This window comes from Medicago truncatula, chromosome 4 (assembly GCF_003473485.1).
Source record: "Medicago truncatula cultivar Jemalong A17 chromosome 4, MtrunA17r5.0-ANR, whole genome shotgun sequence".
Lineage (NCBI taxonomy): Eukaryota > Viridiplantae > Streptophyta > Magnoliopsida > Fabales > Fabaceae > Medicago > Medicago truncatula.
Genome location: NC_053045.1, coordinates 52,728,755 through 52,742,852, shown reverse-complemented (window position 1 = coordinate 52,742,852; position 14,098 = coordinate 52,728,755). Strand labels below are relative to the sequence as shown.

Here is a 14,098-nt window from a genome sequence, read left to right as displayed (position 1 = left end):
TACCATAAATAAAACAAAACATATTATTTCAATAAAACAAGATACAGAATAATACACTAAAATTCAATTCTCTAATTACATACATAAATCCAATCAAAAAAAGAAAGTATAGAATTTCCTAAGTAACTACATTAAAATAAATAATCACCAATTAATTGGTGTTGTCACTATTATCACCACCAGGAGATGTAGAAGCACTTTTAGTTGCAGAAAATGGCAAAGAAGGAGACAACAACATCAAACTTCCATTCTGTGTATTGTTCACCGGTGCCGTTTTGTTCAAGAAACTTGAAGCACAACCATTTACTTTAGAACTTGATGAAGGCAATGAAGTAGAAGAAACTTGAAACATCTCAGCCCATTTCATTTTCTGACTCAAATTTTCTCCTGCACTTTGATTTTGATTCCCTTGATTGGTGGTGTTTCCGATAAGCGAAGAAAGTGCTGCAGCTAAAGCTGATTGAAAAGTTGGATCTGCTGTGATAGCTTTTGTTGCTGCAGATATAGTACTATCTTGTAAACCTACATGTTGTGAAATGTTTGAACTATTGTTGTTTTTTTGCATGTAGGTTTGGTATATACTTTCCATTGTGTTTTGTCTACCAAAGTTTAAAGTGCTTAGGTTATTATTGTTCCTATTATTACTATATGGTTGATTTTGAGTAGTAGCATAGTTGAGGAAGCTATTCCAATGCATGGGATTTGATTCAGGAGAACTAAAGCTAAGAGTGGAAGAAGGGTATCTTGGTAGTTGGTTATTGTTGTTGTAGCTTGAATTGAATCTAACAAAGGGTGATGATGTTGAAGAATTTGATGGGTTTGAAGTGAGGTCAAGAGTGATAGTTGGATGTGAATGTTGAGATGATAGTGCAGGGTTGGATAGGTATAATTGATTTGATTTTGTACCATCTGGTAGATAAAAGTTTAGGCCATGAAGATTATTGTTGGTTTGTGCTGATGGCATTGAACCAGAGTTTGAGGTTGATGAACCTGATAATAGCATCGATGCGGCCGCGGAAGTTGTGGAAGCCATTGCTGTTGCTGAAAGTGGAAGGCTGTGGTTGTGTGTCCCTTCGTATGTTGTGATTAGAATAGACATGTCCTCAACACATCTTTGTACCTGAAATTTATAATTACATGTACGTGGTGCATTTTAGATATGTGAAAACATTCAATTAAATGTCATTGTAGCCTCGAGCACAAAATATGCGTAAATTTTCTAGGTGCTAAATAAATGAATAGTTTATATTCTTTGTCCTTCTTTTTGATGAAGAATAGTTAAGATTCTACTTTGTGTAAATGATTAATTTCAATTGAAACACAATGACAACATGAGAGTGTAATGAAAATATAAATGTACCTGTTTTCTAACTGGACATGATGGTGCAACTGTGCAGCGATAGTAAGCTCGAGGGCAAGGATTTCCCTTTGCAATTTTTTGTCCATACTTCCTCCATTGGCATCCATCATTCATCTATTTTGAGAAATCAAAGTGTGAACAAATGGTTTTCATTATTTATACTAAGAGAAAAACTTACAATTTCTCTATTTCGAATTGCACCATGTAACATCGAATATGATATAAAATGATGTGAGGAAATAGAGAAGTATTTACCGTTGGGGTGTCACATCTTGCTCTAACACAAACTCTAGCTTTCTTTGCAGGAGTTTGTTGAGCAACTTCATCCTCAGCATCTCTCATTGTCTTATTGAGTGTCTTACTTGGTGGCCAAGTCTCCACAACTTCATCATTCTTTATTGGAACAACTTCAGAACTATTCACTGGACTTGGAATATTTGGTAACCCTTCAGTTGTGCTACCTGATTTTGATGTTTCAAATTTACATTCCAATCCAAGTGACAACTCTTCCTTATTGAATTCTTCATCATTATTCAATGCTAGTTTAGACACTTTGTTAACTTTCTCTTGATCATTTTTTGGAATATTGTTACTAGGAACTCTTCCAAGACTGAGAGAAACAAGATCTGATTCTGCATTCATTTCTTCATGGTTATTATCATTGTTCTTTTTTGTTTCTTGCTTAACCATATTGTTAAATTGCATTTCCAGTGCTCGGTATTCAGTCATTATTTTGTTCAAGCACATCTTTAACCGTTGATTTTCTTCTCTCACCTCACCCATTTGAGCTTTTGTTGTCTCAAGCTGTTCATCAACCTATATATTTTTTTTTTAATCGAAAAACAGGTAGAATCACTATAGGTCGGTCATCTCAACTATGTTGACACCAATAATCCAATAAAACTCAATAATAGTGTTATAAAAAAAATTTAACCTTATCATTTTTGGGCGAGGATATTGTGCTTGGACCAGCCTCAATTGATCTTTCTGTACTAGCAATGGGTGCTTCCTGTACAACAACATAGGCAAATATAAGATCATATCATTGATTAATTATATATTCATGAGCAAATGCAATTTTTTCCTTTTCATTTTTTTTCACTTTATTTACTACAGTAACTAGGTTCCTTGTTCCTTATATTAAAAAAATAAACTTGGGAGTATTTCCAAATGACATAAGAAAGGGAAAATGAGGTTTCATGTACTTGAATGAAATTATAATTATGAACATGTCTTCAATCAGTAACTATACGTATATACATGAGAAGCCTAATGAATCTTTTTCCCCTGTTCATATTTGGTCAATTATTTAAATTAATTTAAACTTGCATGTGCTGGGTAAGTATCATGTTTTCCATATATCATTTGTTTTGTGTGTGGCACATGCATAGGTCAACTCTCATCAAATGTGTATATTAATGGAAAGTAAACCCTTTATAGTAGTATATGCCAGAAAAATTTAACAACTTCAATAGATTTTTGCAAATTAAGAACATGCACAATTGGATTTAGACTTGTGTGTACATGTTTTTTTTTTTTTTTTTTTTTTTTGCGACTCATGTGTGTACATGTATTATTACTTCTGCCGACGCCTATTTTCAATTTAATATTTACGGTGTTGACTATTTCTAAGACTACTACAATTCTATCAAAAAACATATTCAACATTAGCCACTTCAATATTTGCCAGATTGTAGATATATCATCCTTTTTTATATGTTAACAGATTATTTTTTATTGGTGAATGCTTTAACAGATAAATGATTGAGATAGATATTTTTAACAAACTTTTGAAAAAAAGAAGAAGACATTTTTAACAATTTTATGGAGGTCAAACTTTTTTGGGGCTATGGATGGAGGTAGATATTTAACATACATGCATTATAGCCAATAAATACTGAAGGATTGTGGTATATATTTTTATGGTATGTACAAATTATTATTTAGTATAAAAATTTTAGGATGAACAATATTCAGTGATATAAAACAAAATTAAGTTTTGTCAAAACATGTACAAAGCCAAAATTAAGAATCGAAGTCTATTTCTTTTAATAATAAGAACAAAATAATTGATTAAATTCTATACAATCTCTATGTCCTAACTATATGGATTTAAGTTTGTTGCCTTGCATGCACGAAAGGTTATTTGTCTATAATTCACAGAAGAGTAAGACACAACTAATAGCCACTTAAATCTTAATTTTTTTTTTTTTTGAGGGAGCCACTTAAATCTTAATAGCAAGTTGATTTTGGATTTGGATAATGAAGGAAGGGGAGGAATTAATGACCTGATCATGACCCACGTTAATTACAATGATTTTTATTTTTTATTTTTTATTTTTTTTATGGCAAATGAAATTATATAAACGTGAATTATGATTAATTTCTATTTTGTGAGTGTTCTTTTATGTAATAAAAATCTAAAAGGATATAAACGTATTTATATGATTGCAATTCATAAACAAAATCAACATGATAGAGTTTTGTATAATATTTTTTTTGTTTGTTGATATATCAACCTTTGTTTAAGACTTGTAGATAGATAGTTCCAAAAAGGATTGCAAATGATGAAGAACTAGAAAATCATTTATAAAAAATTGGGTTTTCTCCCTTAATTTTACCAAATCTAATCAACATAAACCAAAACAAACATATAGATCCATATATATAGAGAGAAAGAAAAAGAGACATGTTTTGTGATTTAAAAGCTAAAAATGGCTCTTAATTATAAAAAGGATATAAAAGTATTCACCTCAGCAATAATCTCCTTTTTATGATGATGACTTTCATGATCATCACCAGTACTATGCTCACTTCTCTTATCATCTTTGAGTCCACTATCTCCATCACCAGATCTCCCAGAACTGCACTCCATATATGGAAATTGAGAAAAACTAGATGTTATTTCTTCTTGTTCTTGATCTGCTTTTGTAAACCTTTTAGGTTTTTCAAACAAAACCCCTCTTTATGGTAATATATAGAAAAAGTAGAGAAAGAGGACCTGCATGAATATTTGACTCTTGAAAGGATTTGACTAATTAAAATATAAAAAAATACAAATTTGTGATTGGTGGTACCATCTTTGAAGTTTCGTACATTTTGTATAGTCACATGGGACAAACAAGGGTTTGTTTTAAGGTCAAACTTTTTGCCACCACCGGTGACCGGAGCCTTCCTTTTCTTGTGATTAATTGATATATTTCTTGGTCTTCTCTTGCAAGTGATAACGAAAGAATTCTAGTTTGTGAATCAAATTGGTAATTATCTGTGATACGGATACATCAATTTTCTCGCTCTATCGTGTGTCAGATACATATTTTAAATGTATTAGTTATGATACGCTAGGATACACCAATCACCTTATGTTCTGTTTATTCTTCATTTTTATTTTTTATTTTTTTAGTGAAAGTCTCTTCAACCGCTATGTTCATATTAACACATCTTCCTCACTTAATCTAAAATAAAATTGGTTCATGTCTTATTTTTTTTTTTTTTTTAAGTTTTATTTCCTTCTATTTTATTTGTATGTTTTTCCTTAGTTATTTTTCTGATTTAAAATTTCTATTTATATATCGTATTTACTAATATTTTGTGAATTTTTATTTTCAAGTATACGCATTACTAAATTAATCATATAATGCAAATATTTTGTATTATTTTTTTTTCTTTCTAGAATGCATTATCCTTTTCGTATACATAAAAGAGAAATTTAGTAATAATATACACATTACTCCAACTTTTCTTAATACCCGTAAATTTTGAAAAATGGATGGAGGGAGTATAATTTTTTGCATTAATCTATTATTAATTATTTCATGTGTCATCAAGATTAACGTTATATTAATTATACTATTGTCATTTATCTTGATATATGTTTTTATATACACACACGCATTTTTATTTTGCGCCAATTGTTTTTTCTTTTTGAGAAGAAACTGAAACACATACTGCCAAACATATTTAAGACTAACGTCAGTGATTTACTGCACAACTTTCAGAGAAAGTTTTATAGTTTTCCTCATTTTAAATCTTTGTGATTTAGATGTAAATTGTAATTAACCACAATAAACTCCTTCTTAGATGTAAAATTTTAGCCGTGTCAAAAAAAAAAAAAAAAACCCCTATAAAAATAAAATTCTCAGCTGTATAAAACGGACTTATAAAGCATATAAAAAGCATATGTATAATTTGCATTATATGATTATTAATGCATTATATTATGATGGTATTAAATCTATACATGTTATTTGTTCACCAAAAACAAAAAGTCTATACATGTTATATACAGTTGTCTTTTATTGAAAAATATGATTTTTTTTTTTTTTATCAGCTCAAAGTCAGATAATTAATCCGATAACACAGTCTTGTGATAAAATGATCTTTTAATCAATTTTTGTCCAAAAAAAAAAGAATCATTTTAATTGTGAAATTTATAAAATAAACGGCTGCTGCATTTAAGATGGGTCAATGGAAAAGACCTAAGAGAGTATATAATATAACGTTAGTCATTCAAATATCTAATAAAACTCAATTTGGAAACACAGACAGATCACATATCTACTTATTTATTTGCAACTCGTTACAATTGCGTCATCGAGATTTAGAAAATGAGGAAGGCTAAGGTAGGTTGGCAAGTGACAGATATGTAATATTGAACTTTCATTTGCCACGAACTTAGTACATAGTATATATAAATATACAATTATACATGTCCACTTGTTGTATACTTGGTACTTCTAAACGGATATAATTAGGTGACAAAATATAGACAACTTTTTCTTTTCTATAGTCTAATTAGCATCCATAGAGACAATCTAGGGATCAACTCCGTTGACGTCTTATAATTTTTTGTCCTTACATAAAGCTTGAGAGAGAATGAATTTTCTAAATATATCCTAATAAGCATTGACTAATATATATTTTGTGTGTATACAGTTACACATTAAACATTAATTTTCTAAAATTTTCAACTCTCTGCCGTATTTTTTTTATTTGAGTGTTTCATACGGCACTATTCTCTTATGTAATAATACTAGTACTACTTGCATTATACTACTCTCATATACGTAATACTACTTGCATCATTTTATTTTATTAGTAATATATTTAATTTTCCGTTAAATAAAAGCAATATATTTAATTAATGTTGATCTGTAAACCTTTTTTTAAATTCCTTTGATGATTGTACCCGAAAACAAAATTGGTCATTTGATGATTTGTCTAGCCTCTTAGGCCATGGTTTGTTGGCCAATGTCTTGCAATTTGGACACAACTTCCGGAGCCCACTATTTGACTCCTAGTCACCAACTTAGGTGGGCCACATTTAAGGTCAGAAGGGCTATTAATATCGAATGTATCTACCTTACATCTGAGGGCAGGTTGATGAGGATACAAAGAGAGGAAGTAGTGGACTTATATCCACCTAGAGGCACATTGGTATAATATTTAAATTTAAGAACTTTATATTCATATCTATATTATCCCTAAATAGTTAGCTTCTGGTAATACATTTGAATGTGAATTGCAAAGAAAATTGTTGATAAATATTGGTCATGTTGTTTATCATATGTTTTTTTTTTAATGTTGTTAAAAGGTCAAATGCTCCTCTAAAAAAAAAAGTCAAATGCTCAACACATGATATTATTTTATTTGTTACGACTTTACCAGATCAACGCTGCAATTTTTTTTATCAGTTGACATTGAAAAAAATGTGAAGTTGATTTTGTATTACTATCATAATTCATACTATTAATGAAGGTATTTTATAGATGACCAATTTTGGTATCAATACTTCTGTAACCCATCTGGGCTATGCATGTGCCTTTAGACTTTTACCCATCTTGTGCTTGATTCAATCTTTTTATAAAATTATTTTCCTTGTTATATTAAAAAGAAATGTATGTCTGCAAATAGAAGCAACTCAAAAAAAAATAAATTGAACAGTTATCCATTCTTAAGGTCTACTATTTACAATGTTATGTTTTATATGACTTTTATCAACCTTCGATATTCGTTACTTGATATATTTTTTTTTTTTACTTTCAATTGGATGTATTCAAGAATATATTTGAATTATTTTTCTCCTCTTCACACCGCTATAGTATTTTTTTATTTTTTTTTGTGCTACTTCTTCTAAGTTGTGCAGTGTATGTAAAGATAGGGAAATGCTTGGACCATGCTTATTTAAAAAAAAATAAAAATGCTTAGACCTTAGACGCTGTCCAAGTTCTTGTTTAGCCCTTATATTGACCATGTGTTGGGTAGCGCAGCCTTTCTACACAAAACGGAACTGCGAACATCACAATAGAAAAGGAAAAATACCACCATACCTAAGTCTCATACACCCCACAAAGTACGTGAAATTCCAAAAGAGAAATAGGTTGCATAACCCTAGAAGTATTCATTGCTTAATTTACATTTTGTAGTCGGTTAAGTTGTTGAATTGTATAAGATTAATCTTTTATATTCTGTTGGTTTATATCTATGAAGTCTCGAAACGTAGTACAAATGCGGGTAAGTTACGATACAGATACGAGAAAAAGTGAAATTTTTAAAATTCAGGATATGGTACCACTAAAACACGTTAACAAAATATTTATACTATAAAATTTATATGCATGTAAAATACTTGAAAAAAAAAAAGCATTCATTACTTTTCAATACTATATAATCATAAAAGTCATAATTTAAAAAAAAAATGTAATGTTTTCGTATAAATCATATTTTATTTTCATTCATATCTTAGGATATCAACAAATGCATCAATAAAAAAACTCAAAACAAAGTTTGTTTAATGTTGGTTGATTGAATCTCCTCTCTCTCGTTACTTTCATCCACCAAAAACATAATTTATAATTGGTTAATCGAAAAACAATTATAGTAATTTATATCTTAAATTGAATCATATACATCTCAATTGAATTTTCACAACAAAGTCTCATTTTTATACCCTTAATTTCTTCTTTTTCAATGATACGTATCTGTGAAGTATCTTATAAATATATGTGTATATATGTCGAGTATTTTATAAGTATTCGATAAAATATATTTTAAATTAAAATAATTAATTCTGATACTCTGTGGATACGCATTCGCGAGTATTAACAGAATATCAGTAACGCCTTCATTTTAAAATACCCGGTCTTCATAGGTTCATATATATGGCATTAATTTATTCATTACATGTATATACAATTATCCATTTTCACGCATTCTATTTCAAAAATACACATGTTCGTTATGGTAGTGATGTATCACTTAATCCACATGCATCATTTTCTCATCTCATTCTGTATCACTTGACAATTTAAGAAGTAGGTTGATCGATTTAGGACAAATATTGCGTGAAAGAATAAGCAGTGTAACTCAAATGTTTTCATCATCCAATGCACGAAAATCAGATAGGACAATTCCCATAATTCCTCTTCTCTTTCGCACAATATGATTTGCCGCAAATTTTTAACCTAAATCTTAAATGGGCAAGAACTTCACGTAAGAGATAGAAAATGGATACATGTAAGATAAGAGGTCAAACTCATTCATCTCAAGATAGAACTATCGAAACCTCTTGTTAGAAAAGCTGCCAAATGCCTAGATTTAAAGTCAATAATAATCTTTGACATATATAGTGGCGGAGCCTTTAATGGGCTGGGGTGGGCCACGGCCCATCCAGAAAAATTAAAAAATCAACGATTATAGGTCTATTTTGCAAGATTTTATGCAATTTTGTGTCGGTTTTATGTTTTGGTTGATCCAAATTCCTGCAAAGTGGTGCAGTGGCCCACTCGAAAATTTAAATAATTCAATTGTAGGTCTATTTTGCGAGATTTTATACAATTTTATGTCGGTTTTAGGTTTCGGTTGATCCAAATTCCCGCAAATTGGTGTAGTGGTCCACTCAAAAAATTTAAATAATTCAATTATAGATCTAATTTGCGAGACTTTAAACAATTTTTCAATAGTTTATTTTAGTGGTCCATCCTGACATTTTTTTCGAGCGGAGCCACATGATATCTGTATCAAAGAAAAACATAAAGTGGACATTAGTGTGAGTTCCAAATCTGATATACTTCGAGACTCAAACCTTGACCAACAACTTTAGACTCATGAAAGTACTTTAAGACGCATAAGATGGGACCATAATAGAGGACATACATCAGATTAGTTAAAACTAAGCAAATAGCTAGCCCTTCAAATAGGATTACGAGTACTGATGTATTTGAGATTTTGCAGAGAAGTTTCATATCGTAAAGTTTGTTGGAATACTAGTTGTAAGTCATGAACGGATAGATATAGGCTAAGTATCTCCCACACAAATAACAGATTAGTCTTTTAATTTTATTTTACAATAAATTAATCCTTTAATTTTTTATTTGTAAATAAATTGGTCATCATCTTTGACCAAAAAAAAAAAAATTGGTCATCATCTAAGTAAACCAATTTATTTTGTCAAAAAGAAAGTAAACCAGTTTATTGCAAAAATAGTTTTTTGCATTAAACGTCCACATAAATACTTTTTAACTGAGTTTGATAAAAAAATTGTAATTGTGAACATATTTTATGACTTAAAAGTCTAATTTATTGTAATTTTTTTTTTAAACTAACTCATTACAAATGTCATCTTCATGCATCCAAAACCTTCGTAACTTTATACGAGTCTTCTTATTATATTTTTAAGAAAATGTTAGATATCAAAAATGATTTTATCAAGATTCAAGAATGACATGACTCAATAATTATCCTTAGATTTCAGTCTTATTTATTAACCTATACAAAAAAAAATACATAACACCCACCACCCTATGATTTCCGGCCAGACTGAATTTTATCGACTAACATCAATTTCAGGACAATTTTTTGATAAAATTTAAGGGTGATTATTCTACCATGTCATTTTTAAATATTTCTTAATAAAATCTTTCTTATTATATGTTACTGAACATTACATTTTCATTTAGTATCAGACTTCTTAAGTCACACTTGATATATCAATACATATACAAGTCCTAAATCACATGTGAGAATGGTGGAAGCCATGTCTATGGATGTAGTTTGACCTGTATCATGAGCAAACAAACTTAATATCTTGAAAATATTTTCCTCGCATCTAGATAGATTGGATTTTTCTTTCCAACTCAATTTATGCTGGAGTTGAAAGTTAAAAAGGAATTTCGATGCTTTAAGGAGAACCATGACAAAGCCACACCCACACGTACGAGTTTAGAAATAAAAATGAAGATTTTTGTACTCTTAGGGTTCGTTTGGCCATACTTTTTTTAGGTCTAAAAGTCACTTTTAGAATAAAGTTGAAAATTAAAACTTTGAAGTTGAAGTTAAAGTTGTTTGGTATTTGTTGTTTTTTTCAACTTAATTAGTACTTTTAAGTTCAAATTTGTTTGGCAAAATATTTTTAAAAGAGCTTTGAGATTTTATTACAAATTATTATAAATAAAATAAAAGACATTTTTTTTATAAAAAATTAAATTTTGTAAAGGCCTGATTTTTTTAGACCAAATGAAAATTTATAAATTATTATATAAAACATTATCATAAATTAAATTGAAAGCGTTTGGAAATAATCCAATATTAGAAACATAACACATCATAAACTTGAACGATTTTTGTTTTCCAACAACTTAGTGGCTATTCGATTTCTAGCTCTATCCATGTAGCTCCCATCTTGTACTCTTAAATTATTTGAACTCGAATCTTCATTAATGTTTCTTTTGAATATTTCTATTAGTCTCGCTATGCGCACAACTCCAAAGAAACATAACAAGTGCCTCCAAGGATGTCATTTCATTTGATGGGTGTAACCATCCCTTACTCACTAATAACTTTTCAAGTTTCAATACAGCATGAGTTTCCATTCTAAACATATTATAACTTTCACCTGGGGTGTTAAGAGTTTCTCGAACCCAAGTCCATCCATGAGAATAAAGAAATCTATTACCTTACTTTAGTAAGTACTTCATATGATATTCATATGCAATCATCGCTGCCCCATAACGTATTTTATAAAACATGCATTTTCTTTTTTTAACTTTTCTTGAATGCTCATCAATCTGATTAGAAGACATCTATAAACAAATTTTAAAAAAATGACATTAGTATGAGCTGCAATTCGTTTATTCTAAATGGAAGAAAAGGAAATCTAACAAAACTAATAGGTAAGAAACTGAATAGACTTACCGAGATAAAGCATAGGTAATCAAACAATATAATAAACAAAAAGCAAGCTAGTACTAATAGACAAAACATATACTGAATTTAATATGGACTTTTTAACAAGATTATCATTAAAGAACAAAATGACATAATTTGAATCTGTTGATGACAGGAGAAAGCAACCAAAGTATAAAAATTATGTATAGTAATATATCATATAAAAGGCATAAGGAAAGGTAAGCAACAAAAGGACAAAAATTAAACAAGATCTATTTAAATCAAAAGAATAAAATATAAAAATGTACCTGCACCAATGGTCAGCGGCGGCAGCAAGCATAGGTGTGGCAGAAAACACTGAAATGGAAGAGATATATATGACTAGGTTTTATGCAGTTTTGGCGGTTTCATGAAAAGGGAAAAAATGGATTGGCGGGATTTTACCAAAAATTAATAAAAAAATAGGAATATGTTGGCTTGGGCAGGAATCGAACCTGCAGAAGTGTATTTCACCTCTGAAAAGTTGTCATAAAGTTCCCTTTCACAACTTATTTTCAAACTAACTTTTATTGAATTTCCTTCTTTGTAAAAAAGACACTTATTTTATTAAGAGCTTTATTAAAATTGTGTTTGGCCCCACTTCTTCTTAGAAGTAGAAGAGAAGTGAAAAATAAGTAGGGCCAAACATGCTCTTAGTTTGCGAGAAAAAATTACCAATAACATACGCAAGAACATATAAAATAAACATATCAAATTTTGTATTTTTGTAAATTTAAAATGTTTTTGCAATTTCTGTACACTTATAATAAAGTAATAAAATATAGATGAATATTTTATATGCGTACAGAAATTATTTTATTATAAGTGTACAGAAATACTATCTTAGGGGTTTTTAGATGAATTATTCAAAGTGTTTAAAATGTTTTTGCAATTTCTGTACACTTATAATTATTTAAAGTGTTTTATAAAGTGTATAGTAAATTTTGTATTACTTTATACAGAAATATTCATCTATAGGTTTTTGAACCTATTTTTTTTTATTACTATCACTATCAATTAGATGAATATTTTTTATTATTTTTAAAAATTTAGGAGTATATAGGTTCAAAATAAAATTTTATGCTATTATTTTATAAAACCAATTACATGATTCAACAAAGAAGAACAAGAAATATAAATTAAATGGTTTAAATGAAGGGAAAATTAAAAGAAAACATGTTACATCAAAATTTAATTAGATAAAGAATGAAAACCATGTGAATTGATAGGAACATTACATTATATACGCAAAGGTCGGAGTTCAAATCTTGAATTTTTCACTTATTCACCTTAAAAAAAGTGAATTTCTATCTACAAGACTGTTTGACAAAAAAACTAAATATGGTTTATTGTCATACATCAATACAAGTTCATTTTTTATTTTTATTATATATGGAACACTTCACACGAACAGACACAAGTGAGTCACCTGTGGCCATCACTAGGGATGAGAATAGATCAGGCCAGCTTACAGGGGCCTACGGCCTAGCCTACGATATGTCAGGCCAGGCCAGACTTTCTTCTTAAATAGAGAATGCCTAGGCTTTTTTAAAAGCCTATTTAGTTTAAAAGGTCAGACCACAAGGTCAGACCACAAACTCATCAACGTTTAGATGAGATGACGCAAGTCTCTTCTAACTTAATTAAGATTTTGGATTCGAATTCAGTTTTGGACACGCAACAACATTACAACTCTTGGGGGTGAGATAACACAAATCTCTTCTAACTTAATTAAGGTTTTGGATTCGAATTCAACCTTAAACGCGCAGCAATGTTACAACTCTTAGGGAGTTTGTCACCTATTTGGATCCCACAAGGCCTGAAAGATTAGTCACTACAATTCTGCGCGGAGGATACCTGATTTGCAGAAGAAAAAAAACAAGCACACAACCATATGTAAGACTTAACTTAACCAATAACATGGTCTCCCATGTTCAAACCCGTTCTTCCATTTTATGAGTGAATTTATGACGATGTTTGTCATTTAATCGACAGAAAAAAGAAGAAGCGTAAAATCTTTAAAATTATAATTTATTATGAACATTGTTAAAAAGTCTCACATCGATATTTAAATGTGGTATGAATAAGTATTTATAAGTAGGGTAATACTCACATCTCAAACCAGTTTTGTTATAATTAATTAAGCTCAATTTCAACAAATATAAAATGTATGATTATAAGTAGAATGCTAACTAGAGCATGAGTGAAATTGGTTAAACAACCAAAATAAGTAAATTTTTATAAAAAAATAATTTAATTAATTACTTCATCAAAATTAAAAACTTACATTTTTAAAAATAAAATTTCTATTTAAGATTCCTCAAATAATGTTGAGGACTCGGGCAAGCAGCAAGACATTAACTATAAATTTAACTAATTAATTAATTGAGTAAAACATGTAGTAGTATTATTATCTTTTGTTTTTAAAAAAAGAAAAGAAAAATAGGATGGTGCAGTAATGACACAATGTGCACGTGTAATGTAGCAAATGGAAGACCCAGCAATAGATTTGTTTGTTTGTTCATGAACTGACTC

At 29.5% G+C, this 14,098-nt stretch overlaps 1 protein-coding gene across 1 annotated transcript; it reads right to left on the bottom strand.

Annotated features, from left to right (window-relative positions):
• Nucleotides 1–4,322, bottom strand: LOC11439640 (WRKY transcription factor 72A). Its single transcript, XM_003608971.4, has 5 exons — nt 4,113–4,322; nt 2,295–2,369; nt 1,616–2,176; nt 1,361–1,474; nt 1–1,120 (listed from the first exon to the last, which is right to left on the bottom strand). Exons 1-5 carry the CDS (start codon nt 4,233–4,235, stop codon nt 152–154), a joined length of 1,842 nt encoding a protein of 613 aa, XP_003609019.1. The 5' UTR covers nt 4,236–4,322; the 3' UTR covers nt 1–151.
• Between the last annotated feature and the right edge of the window lie 9,776 nt (nt 4,323–14,098).